This window comes from Mauremys reevesii, linkage group 7 (genome assembly GCF_016161935.1).
Source record: "Mauremys reevesii isolate NIE-2019 linkage group 7, ASM1616193v1, whole genome shotgun sequence".
Lineage (NCBI taxonomy): Eukaryota > Metazoa > Chordata > Testudines > Geoemydidae > Mauremys > Mauremys reevesii.
This window is the reverse complement of record NC_052629.1, coordinates 125,451,980-125,464,288: the sequence shown is the minus strand read 5'-3', so window position 1 is coordinate 125,464,288 and position 12,309 is coordinate 125,451,980. Positions and strand designations below refer to the sequence as shown.

General features: G+C 61.3%; 1 protein-coding gene across 1 annotated transcript; it reads right to left on the bottom strand.

The window, feature by feature from the left end:
* Window positions 1-1,117: 1,117 nt before the first annotated feature.
* TADA3 (transcriptional adaptor 3) lies at window positions 1,118-11,535 on the bottom strand. Its single transcript, XM_039482432.1, has 8 exons — window positions 11,075-11,535; window positions 9,835-10,085; window positions 9,411-9,516; window positions 6,919-7,060; window positions 6,458-6,561; window positions 6,251-6,360; window positions 3,902-4,087; window positions 1,118-3,832 (listed from the first exon to the last, which is right to left on the bottom strand). The coding sequence occupies exons 1-8, from the start codon at window positions 11,279-11,281 to the stop codon at window positions 3,640-3,642; spliced, it is 1,299 nt and encodes a 432-aa protein (XP_039338366.1). The 5' UTR covers window positions 11,282-11,535; the 3' UTR covers window positions 1,118-3,639.
* Window positions 11,536-12,309: the final 774 nt, after the last annotated feature.

The following is a 12,309-nucleotide window of genomic DNA, read 5'->3' as shown; positions in this document are numbered from 1 at the left end:
TGTCCCCCCGCCAACCCATTCCACTTCTCCCAACTCTCTCCAGGCCCCATCTTCATGCCTGCCCCATGTGTCCTCCACTCTCCCCTTGCACGTCACAGCCCCCAGCTCCCTCCCCGGCACACTTAGCCAGCTAGGCCCAGGCCCATCTCCCAAGGGAGCCTAGGACTGGAGTAACCTTAGGTCCTCAGGCTGCATGAGATCTTCTCTCCAATACTCCCAGATGCTCCCCTCCTGACCCCAATTACAGCCTACAGAACTCACCGCCACTGGACAGCAGAGGGTTGACTAAAAGGTCTTTCCCCCCCCATGTTAAACGTGCTCCCTCTCACTCCCCTCTTGGCTCTTCTCTAATGGAGACAGGCCCAAGCTTCTCAGTCTCTCTGCCTGGGGGCTTTCCAGCCCGATGATTCTCTCTGCCTCTGCCCAAGCCCCTTGATTCCTGCTATGTCCTGGCTGAGATGGGGGGACTAGCACTGAGCACAGCACCCAGAGGAGGCTTTTTCATCCTTGTGCATCTCAACTTTTTATTTGCTTGTTCCTGCTGCTGCACATGGAGCAGAGCTTCCATTGACCCGGCACAAGAACCCCCAGGCCTTTTTCCTGGGTCATTACAGTTCATTTAGAGCCCTGTACAGTGAGTGAGCAGGTTGCCTTATTCCTTCCAATGTCCATTTGTCTGTCAGCACTGAACGGCATCTGCCAGTGGGTCGCCTGGTCTCCTCGCTGGGTCAGACCCCCGTAGGCTCCTCTCAGTCTTCACCATCTTCATTTAAATAATTTGGTGTCATCTGCAACAGTGGCCACATTTCTCGCTCACTAATAAATACACTAAACACCCAGCCTCGGACCCAACCCTGGGCCAGGAACTTTCCAACTCTACAACTGTTCTCTCGGGAAGAGGGTGTGGGATGCGAGGCAGGCGCAGAAAAGTCCGTGAGCCACACAGGCATCTCCACGTAGCCACAGCTGGGCCGTGCTCATGGCCTCAGGCCTTCCTCACCTTTGCCATGCTGGCTATCTTAGGCCGGGGTTTCTGGGGCCCTCGGGAAGTCCCACTCCATGATTGAGCTGCTCACAGAATTCCAGCAGCCTAGTGCTTTGCGGGGTTCCCCTTCAGCTAGTCGGTCCAGTCCCAGCACTTCAGCTGGCACACTTCCCGCCCTAGCCAGAATGACAAGGAAACCTTCCTGCCTTAGCATCAGCTGGGGGTTTGCTCCGGTTTTAGCCACTAACAACAGGGGACTCCCAGAGCTGCTGGCACCATGGCACCTCATCCGCTCCCACACTCATGCCCTGGTACAACCATTCAAGCTTTCAGAGAAAGTGGTGCAAGGGCCCTCTGGCCACCCCCCAGACCAGTGGGCCCAAGGACCAGCCCCAGCCTGGCCCACAGCCTCCCAGCGAACAGGGAGGTGAGTGAAGAAACGGCTGGAGAGAAAACAAAGCAGATGGGTTCCATCCTGTGCACCCTTGGCTGGGGGAGGCCAGGGGCAGACAGCTGCATTTGGGAAGCCCAGAAGGCGGCTGGTGCTAGGACTCCAACCGCCTCCCCCCACCCTCCCAAGGCAAGTAGCAGCTTTCCCCCGCCCCGCCCTGTGGGCTGCCGCTAGGTTTGGAGGGGCTTTGCTCTCCTACCCCCCAGTCCCTGGCAGGCCTGTGCAGAGAGCACTCACCCACGGGCAGTGGTGCTGGGCACTGACATGAGATGGGTGCACAGCCACCTCAATCCCCCCTCGCCCCCCTCCCCGGTCACAGCACCTGGCTCCCCTCTCCCACCAGCGAAAAAGCCGTCATTCACAGGCAGAGCCCTGCCTAGGGGCCAGGCTCAGCACCGCTCCGCCCTGCAGCAGCCGGTGGCACCCCACTCCTCAGTGCTGAGACGCCCCCGAGCCTCAAATCTCAGCAGCGAGGCCGCTCCCCCTAAGCAGAGGGGAGCCCAGGACCCTGCCTGGCCCCAGCTCAATCTCTCTGGGTTCTGCCCAGTGGCACAGCCCTAGCCATGGTGTCCCTGCCCTCCCATGGGGATGGCTCCTACAGCCAGGAGCTCCACAAGCCAGGGCTAAGGTGCTCTCCCAGCCAGGCACGGCCTGTGCCTCCCCCCGAGAGGCAAGCCTCACACAGGGCACCTCTGCAGCTGAGTGCAGGACTGCAGGGGGCGCACAGGCCCCAGAGGCCCCCAGGTGGAGTGGGGCTCTCCCTGCTGCAGGGCAGATGGCCTGGCTGAGCTTGCCCCTGGAGCGGGCCCTGCTGCCCACCCCCACCCAGGGGCTAGTCACTGGCTGGACAGAGGCAGAGATCCAGCCCCTGCCCCTCCATTTGCTACCACCTTCCTGCCCACCCAGCACTGCCAGACCTGCCCTGGCGTAACCTGTACAGCAGGGGCATGCTCTGACCCCACTGCTGCACCGGCCTGAGGCAAAGCGAGGGGCTGCCCTTCGGGCCTCACCTTCCCCCTGCACTTCGGCTGCCCCCTCCTGGGGCTGGAAAGCCCCCAGCCATAGAGCCTTCTAGCCCCGCTCCCCCAGGGGCCAGCCCCCCGCCCAGGGTGGGGGGACAGGGGCATAGCTACAGGCCCCTGCTTTGGCAGCTCTCTCCGCACCTGGGGACTGAGCTGGAAGTGGAACGGAGATGCACTGTCCAGCAGGTCTGTCTCCCCCCACCCAGGCAGTGAGACTGGGGGCTGCAGCTGCTCCAGCCCCCCGCTGCAGCACGGCTGATGTCATGGCTGTCACGGCTTTCCAAGAATAACAGCAGGGCCCAGCTGGCTGCAGGAGCAGCAGTTCCCAGGGCCACAGCACCCTCTGCTGCTCACAACTGGGCACTGCGGGGGGCACCCAACCACGGGTGAAGCCAGCCGCTGGTTTCTCCAGGCAGCGCCTCCCTGCTTGGCTTCATGCTGTGTTCCCCAGCACAGGGGAGCTCGGCCCCTTGGAGGCTGGGGCTACGCTAGCAGGGCTGGTCAGCCCCTGCCCTTGCCCACGGGACCAGGAGGGAGGCAGCAGGAACTGCCCTCTAGGGACCAGTGATCCTTCCAGACAGGCAGCTGTGCTTGTGCGGTCCCGGGGATGATGGGTGGCTCTTTCCTGCAGCCAGACAAGGGCTCTGGATCAACGGCCAGATGGGCCAGAAAGGAAAGGGTGCTGCCTACAGGCAGACGGGTGAGGGAGCCCTCCCTTGCCCTTGGCTGCAGCGGGGGTCCGAAGAACAGGCCTAGGAGAAGGGCCCTTGGCCCTGCCCCAGCCCTGCGCAACACCCACCCCACCATCTGCTCCCACCGGCAGCTGGGAAGGGAGAGCGCCCCTTGCACAGCATAGTAGGGAAGGGAGATGCAGAGAAGCTGAGCACCCCAGGGAGAAGGGGGAGTACGGAGAGCTGCTCAGGGAGGTGCTACCAGGTGCAGAGCCACAGGCAGAGATACGCATGGGGGCTCTGCCTCCCCAGGGCCTGGCAACCCCTCCAGACTGGCCCAAGGCAGAGCTGAGCCCGTGCCCAGCCCCACTGAGACAGGGACGGGGAAGTCACTGCTAAGGCCCAGGGTTGGAGCCTCCCTGTCCCCAGCAAGGAGCTGTCAGTGCAGGCAGCGGGAGCTCAGCTGGGCAGCTAGTCTGGAGAGACAGGGCAGGGTGTGGCACTTCCCCATTAGCCATCCAGGAGCTTGAGGATGCTCTCACGCTCCTTCAGGGTCTTCCAGGCCTGGTCCTTCTCCTTCTTGGTGGGCGTGCGCTTCTTCTGGCGTGCCGCCATGATCTTGCGGAAGGCATCCATGACCTCATTGTCAGCCATGCGCACCCGCTGCCGCAGAACCTGCCTGTGCAGCTCGTCCTTGGCCAGCCTGGGGAGAGAGGCAGAGCCATCAGCCACAGCCTAGCCCCCCCGCCAGCACCCCTGGCCCCACACCCACCTGAGCAGCTCCTGCTTCTTGGCCCGGTTGTGAGCACTGAGCGCCTTGAGCTCGGCCTGCCTCTTGCGCAGCTCCACCAGGACCTCGTCCTCCGAGTCCTCAGGGGGGCGGTCTTCCGACTCCAGCAGGCCTTGGGCAATCAGCTCCTCTTTGAGCCGCCCCTCCAGGGATTTGGTGTGGGGGACGCTGCAAAGGGCAGAGAAGAGAGCTGCTGTGAGCCCCCGGCAGCCCAGCATCCCGGCTACTGCAGCAGCACAGCCTGCCGGCTCCTGCCCTCCCCTCCGCCAAGGGGCAGGCAGGACTGGCCCTCACTCCACAAAGGAGGCAGTGAGAACTAACCAGGCTCCCTGCCCAGATCTCACCCACAGGCTGGCTGCTTCCAAGTCCAACTCAGCAAGAGCACGAGCCCATTCCTCTCCCTTTCCTCTGGTGCTGCCTGCTAGGCACTAGGCTCTAGTGCGCTGGATCTCAGAGGGGACAGGAGAGTTCTGCTCAGGTGCTGAACACATCAGGCTCTCTAACCCTTGAACTTCTCCCTGAGCAATTCCTCAACGCCTCTAGACACGAGAGGAGAGGTTTCTTTCTCTGCTTCTACTACAATTCTGAGGGGTCAGCGAGCACGTGGACAAGGGGGATCCAGTGGATACAGTACACTTAGATTGTCAGAAAGCCTTTGACAAGGTCCTTCACCAAAGGCTCTTAAGCAAAGTAAGGAGTCATGGGATAAGAGGGAAGATCCTCTCATGGATCGGTAACAGGCTAAAAGACAGGAAACAAAGGGTAGGAATAAATGGTCCGTTTTCAGAATGGAGAGAGGTAAATAGTGGTGTCCCCCAGGGCTCTGTACTGGGCCTGTCCTAGTCAACATACTCAGAAATGATCTGGAAAAAGGGGTAAACAGCGAGGTGGCAAAGTTTGCAGCTAATACAAAACTACTCAGGATAGTTAAGTCCCAGGCAGACTGCGAAGAGCAACAAAGGGCTCTCGCAAAACTGGGTGACTGGACAACAAAATGGCAGATGAAATTCAGTGTTGATAAATACTAAGTAATGCACATTGGAAAACATAATCCCAACTATCCATATAAAACAATGGGGTCTAAATTATCTGTTACCATTCGAGAGAGAGATCTTGGAGTCATTGTGGATAGTTCTCTGAAAACATCCACTCAGTGTGCAGTGGCAGCCAAGAAAGCGAAGAGAATGTTGGGAATGGCTAGACAACTATGCACATGCTAAATAAATAAAATTAAGAAAGGGATCGACGAGACAGAAAATATTGTATTGCCTCTATATAAATCCATGGTCTGCCCACATCTTGAATACTGCGTGCAGATGTGGTCACCCCATCTCAAAAAAGTATATTGGAATTGGAAAAGGTTTAGAAAAGTGCAACAAAAATGATTAGGGTAATAAAAAGGTAATTGGGGGGGAGGGATAGCTCAGTGGTTTGAGCATTGGCCTGCTAAACCCAGGGTTGTGAGTTCAATCCTTGAGGAGGCCACTTAGGGATCTGGGGCAAAAATTGGTCCTGCTAGTGAAGGCAGGGGGCTGGACTCAATGACCTTTCGAGGTCCCTTCCAGTTCTAGGAGATTGGTATATCTCCAATTATTACCTATATTACCTAAAAGTGCAACAAAAATGATGAGGGGTATGGAATGGCTTCCGTATGAGGAGAGATTAATAACAGTGGGACTTTTCAGCTTGGAAAAGAGGCGACTAAAGGGGGATATGATAGAGGTCTATAAAATCATGACTGGTGTGGAGAAAGTGAATAGTGAAGTGTGTTATCAGAAGGAGTAAATAACAAGAACCAGGGGTCACCCAATGAAATTAATAGGCAGAGGGTTTAAAACAAACAAAAGGAAGTATTTCTTCACACAACACACAGTCAGTCTGTGGAACTCCTTGCCAGGGGATGTTGTGAAGGCCAAGACTATAACAGGGTTCAAAAAAGAATTAGAGAAGTTCATGGAGGATAGGACCATCAATGGCTATTAGCCAGGATGGGCAGAGAGGGTGTCCCTGGCCTCGGTTTGCCTGAAGCTGGGAGTGGGCGACAGGGGATGGATCACTTGACGATTCCCTGTTCTGTTCATTCCCTCTGGGGCACCTGGCATTGGCCACTGTTGGCAGACAGGACACTGGGCTGGATGGACCTTTGGTCTGACCCAGTCTGGCAGCTCGTAAGTTCTTCCCTTACAGACCCGGTGCACCCACCCCAGGCCTGAGGGGCACCTCAGCGCATTCAGACCAGGCTCTTCCAGAAGCCCAGGAGGAGTTTCCCGGGCAGAAGAGCTTCTTGGCCAGGCCGCCAGCCCCCCTGGCTGGCCACATGGGGCTGCTCACCTGAAGGGCTTGTTCTGGCTGCGGGGCGAAGTACCGGCACCGTCAGCTCCCGAGTCTTTGCCCGCCAGCTCTGGGATCGGGGAGTCCTCGATGGGCGAGATGATGTTCTCCTAGCAGCAGGGGTGGAGAGGGAGAATGAGTTCCAGGCTGCTGGGACCCACGCCCCATGGGATCTGACAGCCGAGCTCGCCCCGGAGCCTCACTCACCTCGACAAGTGCCTGCAGGAGGCGCTGCGTCAAAGGCCCAAACGGGCAGCCGTCCTCAGGCTGCTCCTGCTGGGACTCCGATTTCTTCAGCAGGGCGTCCACATCTGGGAGGCAGGCGAGAAGGAAGCAGTGAGCAGAGCGGCAGCTGCAGCAGAACAGGGCCTAGCAGCCTCCACTCTGGGACTCCCCAGCTGCCCCAGGCAAGGCTGGCATGTCCCCCACCCTCCTGCACCAGGGCCTGGGACTCTCCAGCCACATGGGCGAGCCTGGAACACACTCCTACCCCCACACCAGTCCCTCGGCACTAGGCGTGGACAAAGCACAGCCTCCCCCCCCCCCCCACACACACACACACAACCCTCGGTGCTGGGCATGGACAACCTCTGCCCCCCCCCTCCCCTCAATACATGTCATCCAATCCCTCCATGGTGGTGCTGCCCGGGGGCGGGGAATAGAGGCACCTTTTGTGTCCAGCTCTGTTAACGGTCCCAGAATGCCTTTCTTCTTGTCAGCAGCAGCTGCTGCCCGGGCACCATCCTTCTGCTCCTCCAGCAGATCCTCCTGGGCCCAGCGCTGAGAGTAATGCTTCCCCAGGGGTGGGATCTACAAGAGCAGGAGCTCAGGGAGTTGGGCTCAGAGTCCTGCAGCCCCTCTTCCACCAGAGACGTGGCAGAGCATGGCCTTCTGCCTCCCTCTGCACCCCACACTGATGAGCAGTGCCGGGCACTTCACAGTGCCAGCTGGCTGTGGGCAAGCCCTGCTGGGAGTCTCTGCAGAGAGCTGATGCATGTCCTAGAAGGGCCACTCCTTGGGCACATGCCAAGAGTTCCAGAATTCCTGCCTGAGGAAGGGCACAGGAGGGCAGTCCCAGCTCCTGCCCTGACAAGGCCGGGGGCGTGGGCCGGGCTCGGAGCTCTCCCTGGGCCCCCTTTACCGCACAGACAGGAGGAGCTGCAGGGGACTCTGCCAGAGGCTGGCACTTGCACACAAGAAAGGAGAACTCCCCGTTGACCTCAGCTCTGGGAAGCTCAGGTGTGACAGATCCCAGTCAGATGCAAAGCCTGCATGGGCAGCGTCCCTTGCAGTTCAGGTCCCCAGGGCCGGTGCAAAGATGTTTCGCGCCCTAGGCGAAACTTCCACCTTGCGCCCTCCCCCGTCCCCGAGCCCCCACCCTGAGCCCCGCCCTCCCCCGCAGCAGCTCCCCGCCCCAGCTCACCCCTGCTCTGCCTCCTCCCTGAGCACGCCGTCGCTGCTTCACTTCTCCCACCTCCCAGGCTTGCGGCGCCAATCAGCTTAGGTGCCGCAAGCCTGGGAGGTGGGAGAAGTGAAGCAGCCACGGTGTGCTCGGGGAGGAGGCGGGGCAGGGGTGAGCTGGGGTGGGGAGTTCCCCTGTGTGCCGCCCACCCCGCTTACTTGCTGCAGGGGGCCCTCCCCGCGCTCCCCCCACCTAAACGCCGGCGGCGACCGGGGCGGCCGAAGATCCGGCCGCCACGGTCACTGCCGAAGAAAATGCTGCCCCCCAAATCCTAGTGCCCTAGGCGACCACCTAGGTCGCCTAAATGGTTGCACCGGCCCTGCAGGTCCCAGCACAGCACAGCACGCGCTGAGGTCACTGGCTTGACGGGCACAAGCAGACCCAGGTGCCAGCTGCAGCCTACACTACAAGGAGCATTATGGACTCCATTTGTCACTCCTGCATCCATACGTAGGCAGAGGGGTGGCTGGGCCAGTGCTTGGGCGGTCTCGCTGGGTGTGCTGGGAGGGCAGCAGGTGAGCACTAGCCAGGGTCACGTGGGCAGAGGGGTGGCTGTGCTGGTGCCCTGGGGCTCTCGCTGGGTGTGCTGGGAGGGCAGAGGGTGAGCACCGGTCAGTGTCACGTGGGCAGAGGGGCAGCTGGGTTGGTGCCCTGGGGCTCTCGCTGGGTGTGCTGGGAGGGCAGCGGGTGAGTATCGGCCAGGGTCACGTGGGCAGAGGGGCAGCTGGGCCGGTGCACGGGCGCTCTCGCTGGGTGAGCTGGGAGGGCAGCGGGTGAGTACCAGCCAGTGTCACTTGGGGAAGCTGAGCCAGAAGACTTCTGCTTTTCGCTAAGGTCTGGATTTTCATACTCCTCTCTGCAGCCCTGTCCCACCCCAACTCTGAACAGCAATTGGGTTAGTGACCCACCGATCTCCTGCCTGAAGCAGCGGGACCAGCGTGTGTCTGTCTGAATGAGCGGGGGGATTGTTCGGTGTTTGGGACAGGCACTCTTTGGAACACTGTTAAAGCAGGTATTTCGGCCCAGATCTGAGCGCTCACGGACTAAGAACTGTCCCTGCCCTTCCCCTCCGCTGGGGAACGGGGGTTTCTCACTGAAAGCCACCTGCTGGGCCAGAGCCTGGCCCAGCACAGGAAGGAGCTTTGGGCGTGGCCCGCAGCATGCAGAGGTCTAGACTCATTCAGATCCTACAGCTGCAAGTGCCATGGTGTGGGGCCGGCCTGCAAGAAAGCTGCTGTCTCCTGCCCCTTTGCAGCAGACAGTTTGATTGTGTCTGAAAAGCAGAGGGAGGCCCACGTACTGGAGCAGGGGACGAGCTTTCAGATACCCAGGGCCTGAGCCACTTAGTGCCCTGGAAATGAAACTGAAATGGTTGCTGTATTCCATGGAGAGCCCAGGCCCGCTCTGCTGCCAAGAACGGGGGCAAAGCAGCACAGGCCCTATGGGAGTACAGCCTCCAGCTCAGCTTGGTCCTACCCAGCCTGCATTGCCCCAGCACAGACAAGAGGTAGCCACGGCCTCTCTCATGGCCCCGTGGCACTGTCCGGAATCAGAGGGGAGGACACAGCCCACAAACACAGGCCTTTGCTGCCTGCCTTGCCCCAGTGGAGTCGGCACCCACCGCGAGGCACAGGACTGCAGACTCCAGACAGCAGGAGGATACCATGGGGCTGGGACGGGGGGGAGGGGGGGGGCTACCTTGTAGTGCTCAGCCTCATCCTCCGGGGGTTTGAGCAGCTCCTCCAGGGTTCGCACCTCCTCACTGGTGAGGTCAGCACAGTAGGGCTCCACGGAGGCCCAGAACCTGCAGGGCAGAGCAAAGCAGGCACTCAGAAGGAAGGGGGCAGGTGGCCACCCCAAGCCAGGAACTGGGCTGCTGACTTGAGCTGTGGCTCCTCCTGTACCCAGGAGATGGATTCTGGGCTCTAGGATGGTTCAGTGCCAGACCAAACTTCACTCTCACACCATCCAAGCTCCAATTCAGCTTTGCAGCTGGTGGTTTTGACCCAGAGCATCAGGGAAATGAGTGTTTTCCTTGGGAACCCCTCAGTGTCCCTTTGCTCACTGCCCCAGCTGTCTCCACCCCACTCTCCCAGTGTCCCTTCACACATACACCCCATACCTGTTCGGGGCATCGTTTTTGGGGATCCGAGGCATGTCAACTGGGTCGTCTGGAAACTCATATTCTTGGATCTTGGGCTGGAGGTTCTTGGATTTAGGCCGCCCAGGGCCAGGCCCTGTGCCATGACCACCCTTCCCCTCTAGTTTCTGCTTCTTGGGCTTTCCATGTTTAACTGGGGTGCCCAGTTCATGCTCTTTGCCCAGCTTCAGGAACCGCCTGTCCCCCTTCTTGTCCTGCCAGTCTGTCAAAATCTGAAAGGGAATGGCCCTGTGTCACACCAGACAGGCAGCTGGCTGCACCCAGAACTGGAAGGGGAAGGGTCTGGTTCCACCCAGGACTCTTGCCCTTGGTGAGCCGTGTCTGCCCTCCCCTTTTCCCTAGCAACCATCATGCTGCGTTTCCCCTCAGGCCCTGTTCTCCCTGGTGGCTGGCATCCCTCTGCAGCTCGCAGGGAGCACTGAGGCACAACCTCCAGAGAGGGAAGGAAGGGAAAAAAGGCTGGACAGATTCGCAAGGCTGGTAGCAAGCAGGGCTATGCTGCGGCATTTTCTGCCATAGGAGGGAAGAACCAGCAATGGGAAGATGGCACGTTGAACAAAACGGGCTAGCCACTATACGGAGCAATTCCAGGCACAGAGAAAACAAGCCAACAGGCCTCCTGGTCAGAACCAACCCACAGAGCAACAAGCAGTGACCCAGCTGTAGTTGTTACCGAAAGGCAAACGTTCTTGGCCTTTTAGACCAGATGGGGCCATTAGATCTTGCAGTCTGACCTCCTGAATAGCACAGGGCCCTGGCCATTAACCATCGCCCAGCCACCTCAATAACTTGTGACATTACTTGGGACTCTAGTATGGTGTTCACTCTGAAGAGTAATGACAAGTCATCAAACCCCACCAGGTTAACCATTTCACTGCTGACTTGTTTGAAGCCCGCAGGTTCTACCCCACTGCCACTGGGTCAGCACTGCCACCAAGCAGCTCTTGGCATGGGCACCATGGATTGGCAGACCCCAAATGGGCTGTGTGTGAAGTGGGGGGAGCTTTGCAGATATGGGGTACCTCTTCCATCGGACATAGAAGAGACTTCCCTCCTGGGCCCAAAGGGTCCCTGGCAAAGGGCCGTGCAACCAAGACCGATGGACTCCAGCTGCCGCTGAGCCGTGACCCTGGGTGGCCTGGCCTCCCCATGCCCATCATCCGGGGACCCCAGGCCGCCCCGAGGAATTAGGGAGTCCGACCTGCGTCTCTGCCTCCAGCACCCGCAGCCTGCGGCTGGCCGAGGACAGCAGCGTCTCCAGCTCCAGCTGCAGCGTGTCGAGCTCCTCAATGCCAATGCCATCGTCCTCGGAGCGGGCCAGCACGGCAGTGTAGCGCGGGCAGACTTTCAGGTGATCCACCGACTTGAAGTCGTGGAACTGCAGTGGGCAGTCCTTAAGCTCGCTCATCGCCCAGCCGCAGGCGCCGGGGTTTGGGGGCGCCGGGATATGGGGAGTGCGGGGGGTGCCGGGATACAGGGGGCCAGGGGGATACAGGAGCTCTGGGATATGGGTGCAGGGGTGCCGGGCTGGGGGTGTGTGCAGGACACAGGGGTCGCTGGGGTTTGGAGGTGCCAGAATATGGGGACACCGGGCTGGGAGGGGGGTGCAGGATGCGGGGGCACTGGGCTGGGTGGGGTGCGGGACACAGGGAGCGCTGGGGTTTGGGGTGCCGGGATACAGGAGCACCAGGCTGGGGGTGCAGGACGCAGGGGCACTGGGCTGGGGGTCAGGACGCGGGGAACTGGGGTTTGGGGCGCAGCGCTGGGGCGGGGCGCCGCGCTGGGGGAACTGGGGTTTGGGGCGCAGCGCTCGGGCGGCACGCGGGGCGCCACGCTGGCTGGGCGGCACGCTGGGGAACTGGGGTTTGGGCGCAGCGCTCGGGGCGGCACGCGGCGCCGCGCTGGCTGGGGCGGCACGCGGGGAACTGGGGTTTGGGGCGCAGCGCTCGGGGCGCCGCGCTGGCTGGGCGGCACGCGGGGAACTGGGGTTTGGGGTGCAGCGCTCGGGGCGGGGCGCCGCGCTGGGGGAACGCGGGGAACTGGGGTTTGGGGCGCCGCGCTCGGGGGCGGCACGCGGGGAACTGGGGTTTGGGGTGCAGCGCTCGGGGCAGGGGCGCCGCGCTGGGGGAACGCGGGGAACTGGGGTTTGGGGGTGCAGCGCTCGGGGGCGGCACGCGGGGCGCAGCGCTCGGGGGCGGCACGCGGGGCGCCGCGCTCGGGGGACGCGGGGCGCCGCGCTGGCTGGGGGCGGCACGCGGGGAACTGGGGTTCAGGGCGCCGCGCTCGGGGGCGGCACGCGGGGAACTGGGGTTCAGGGCGCCGCGCTCGGGGGCGGCACGCGGGGGCGCCGCGCTGGCTGGGGCGGCACGCGGGGAACTGGGGTTCGGGGCGCAGCGCTCGGGGGCGGCACGCGGGGCGCTTCCGGGCGGCCGGTCC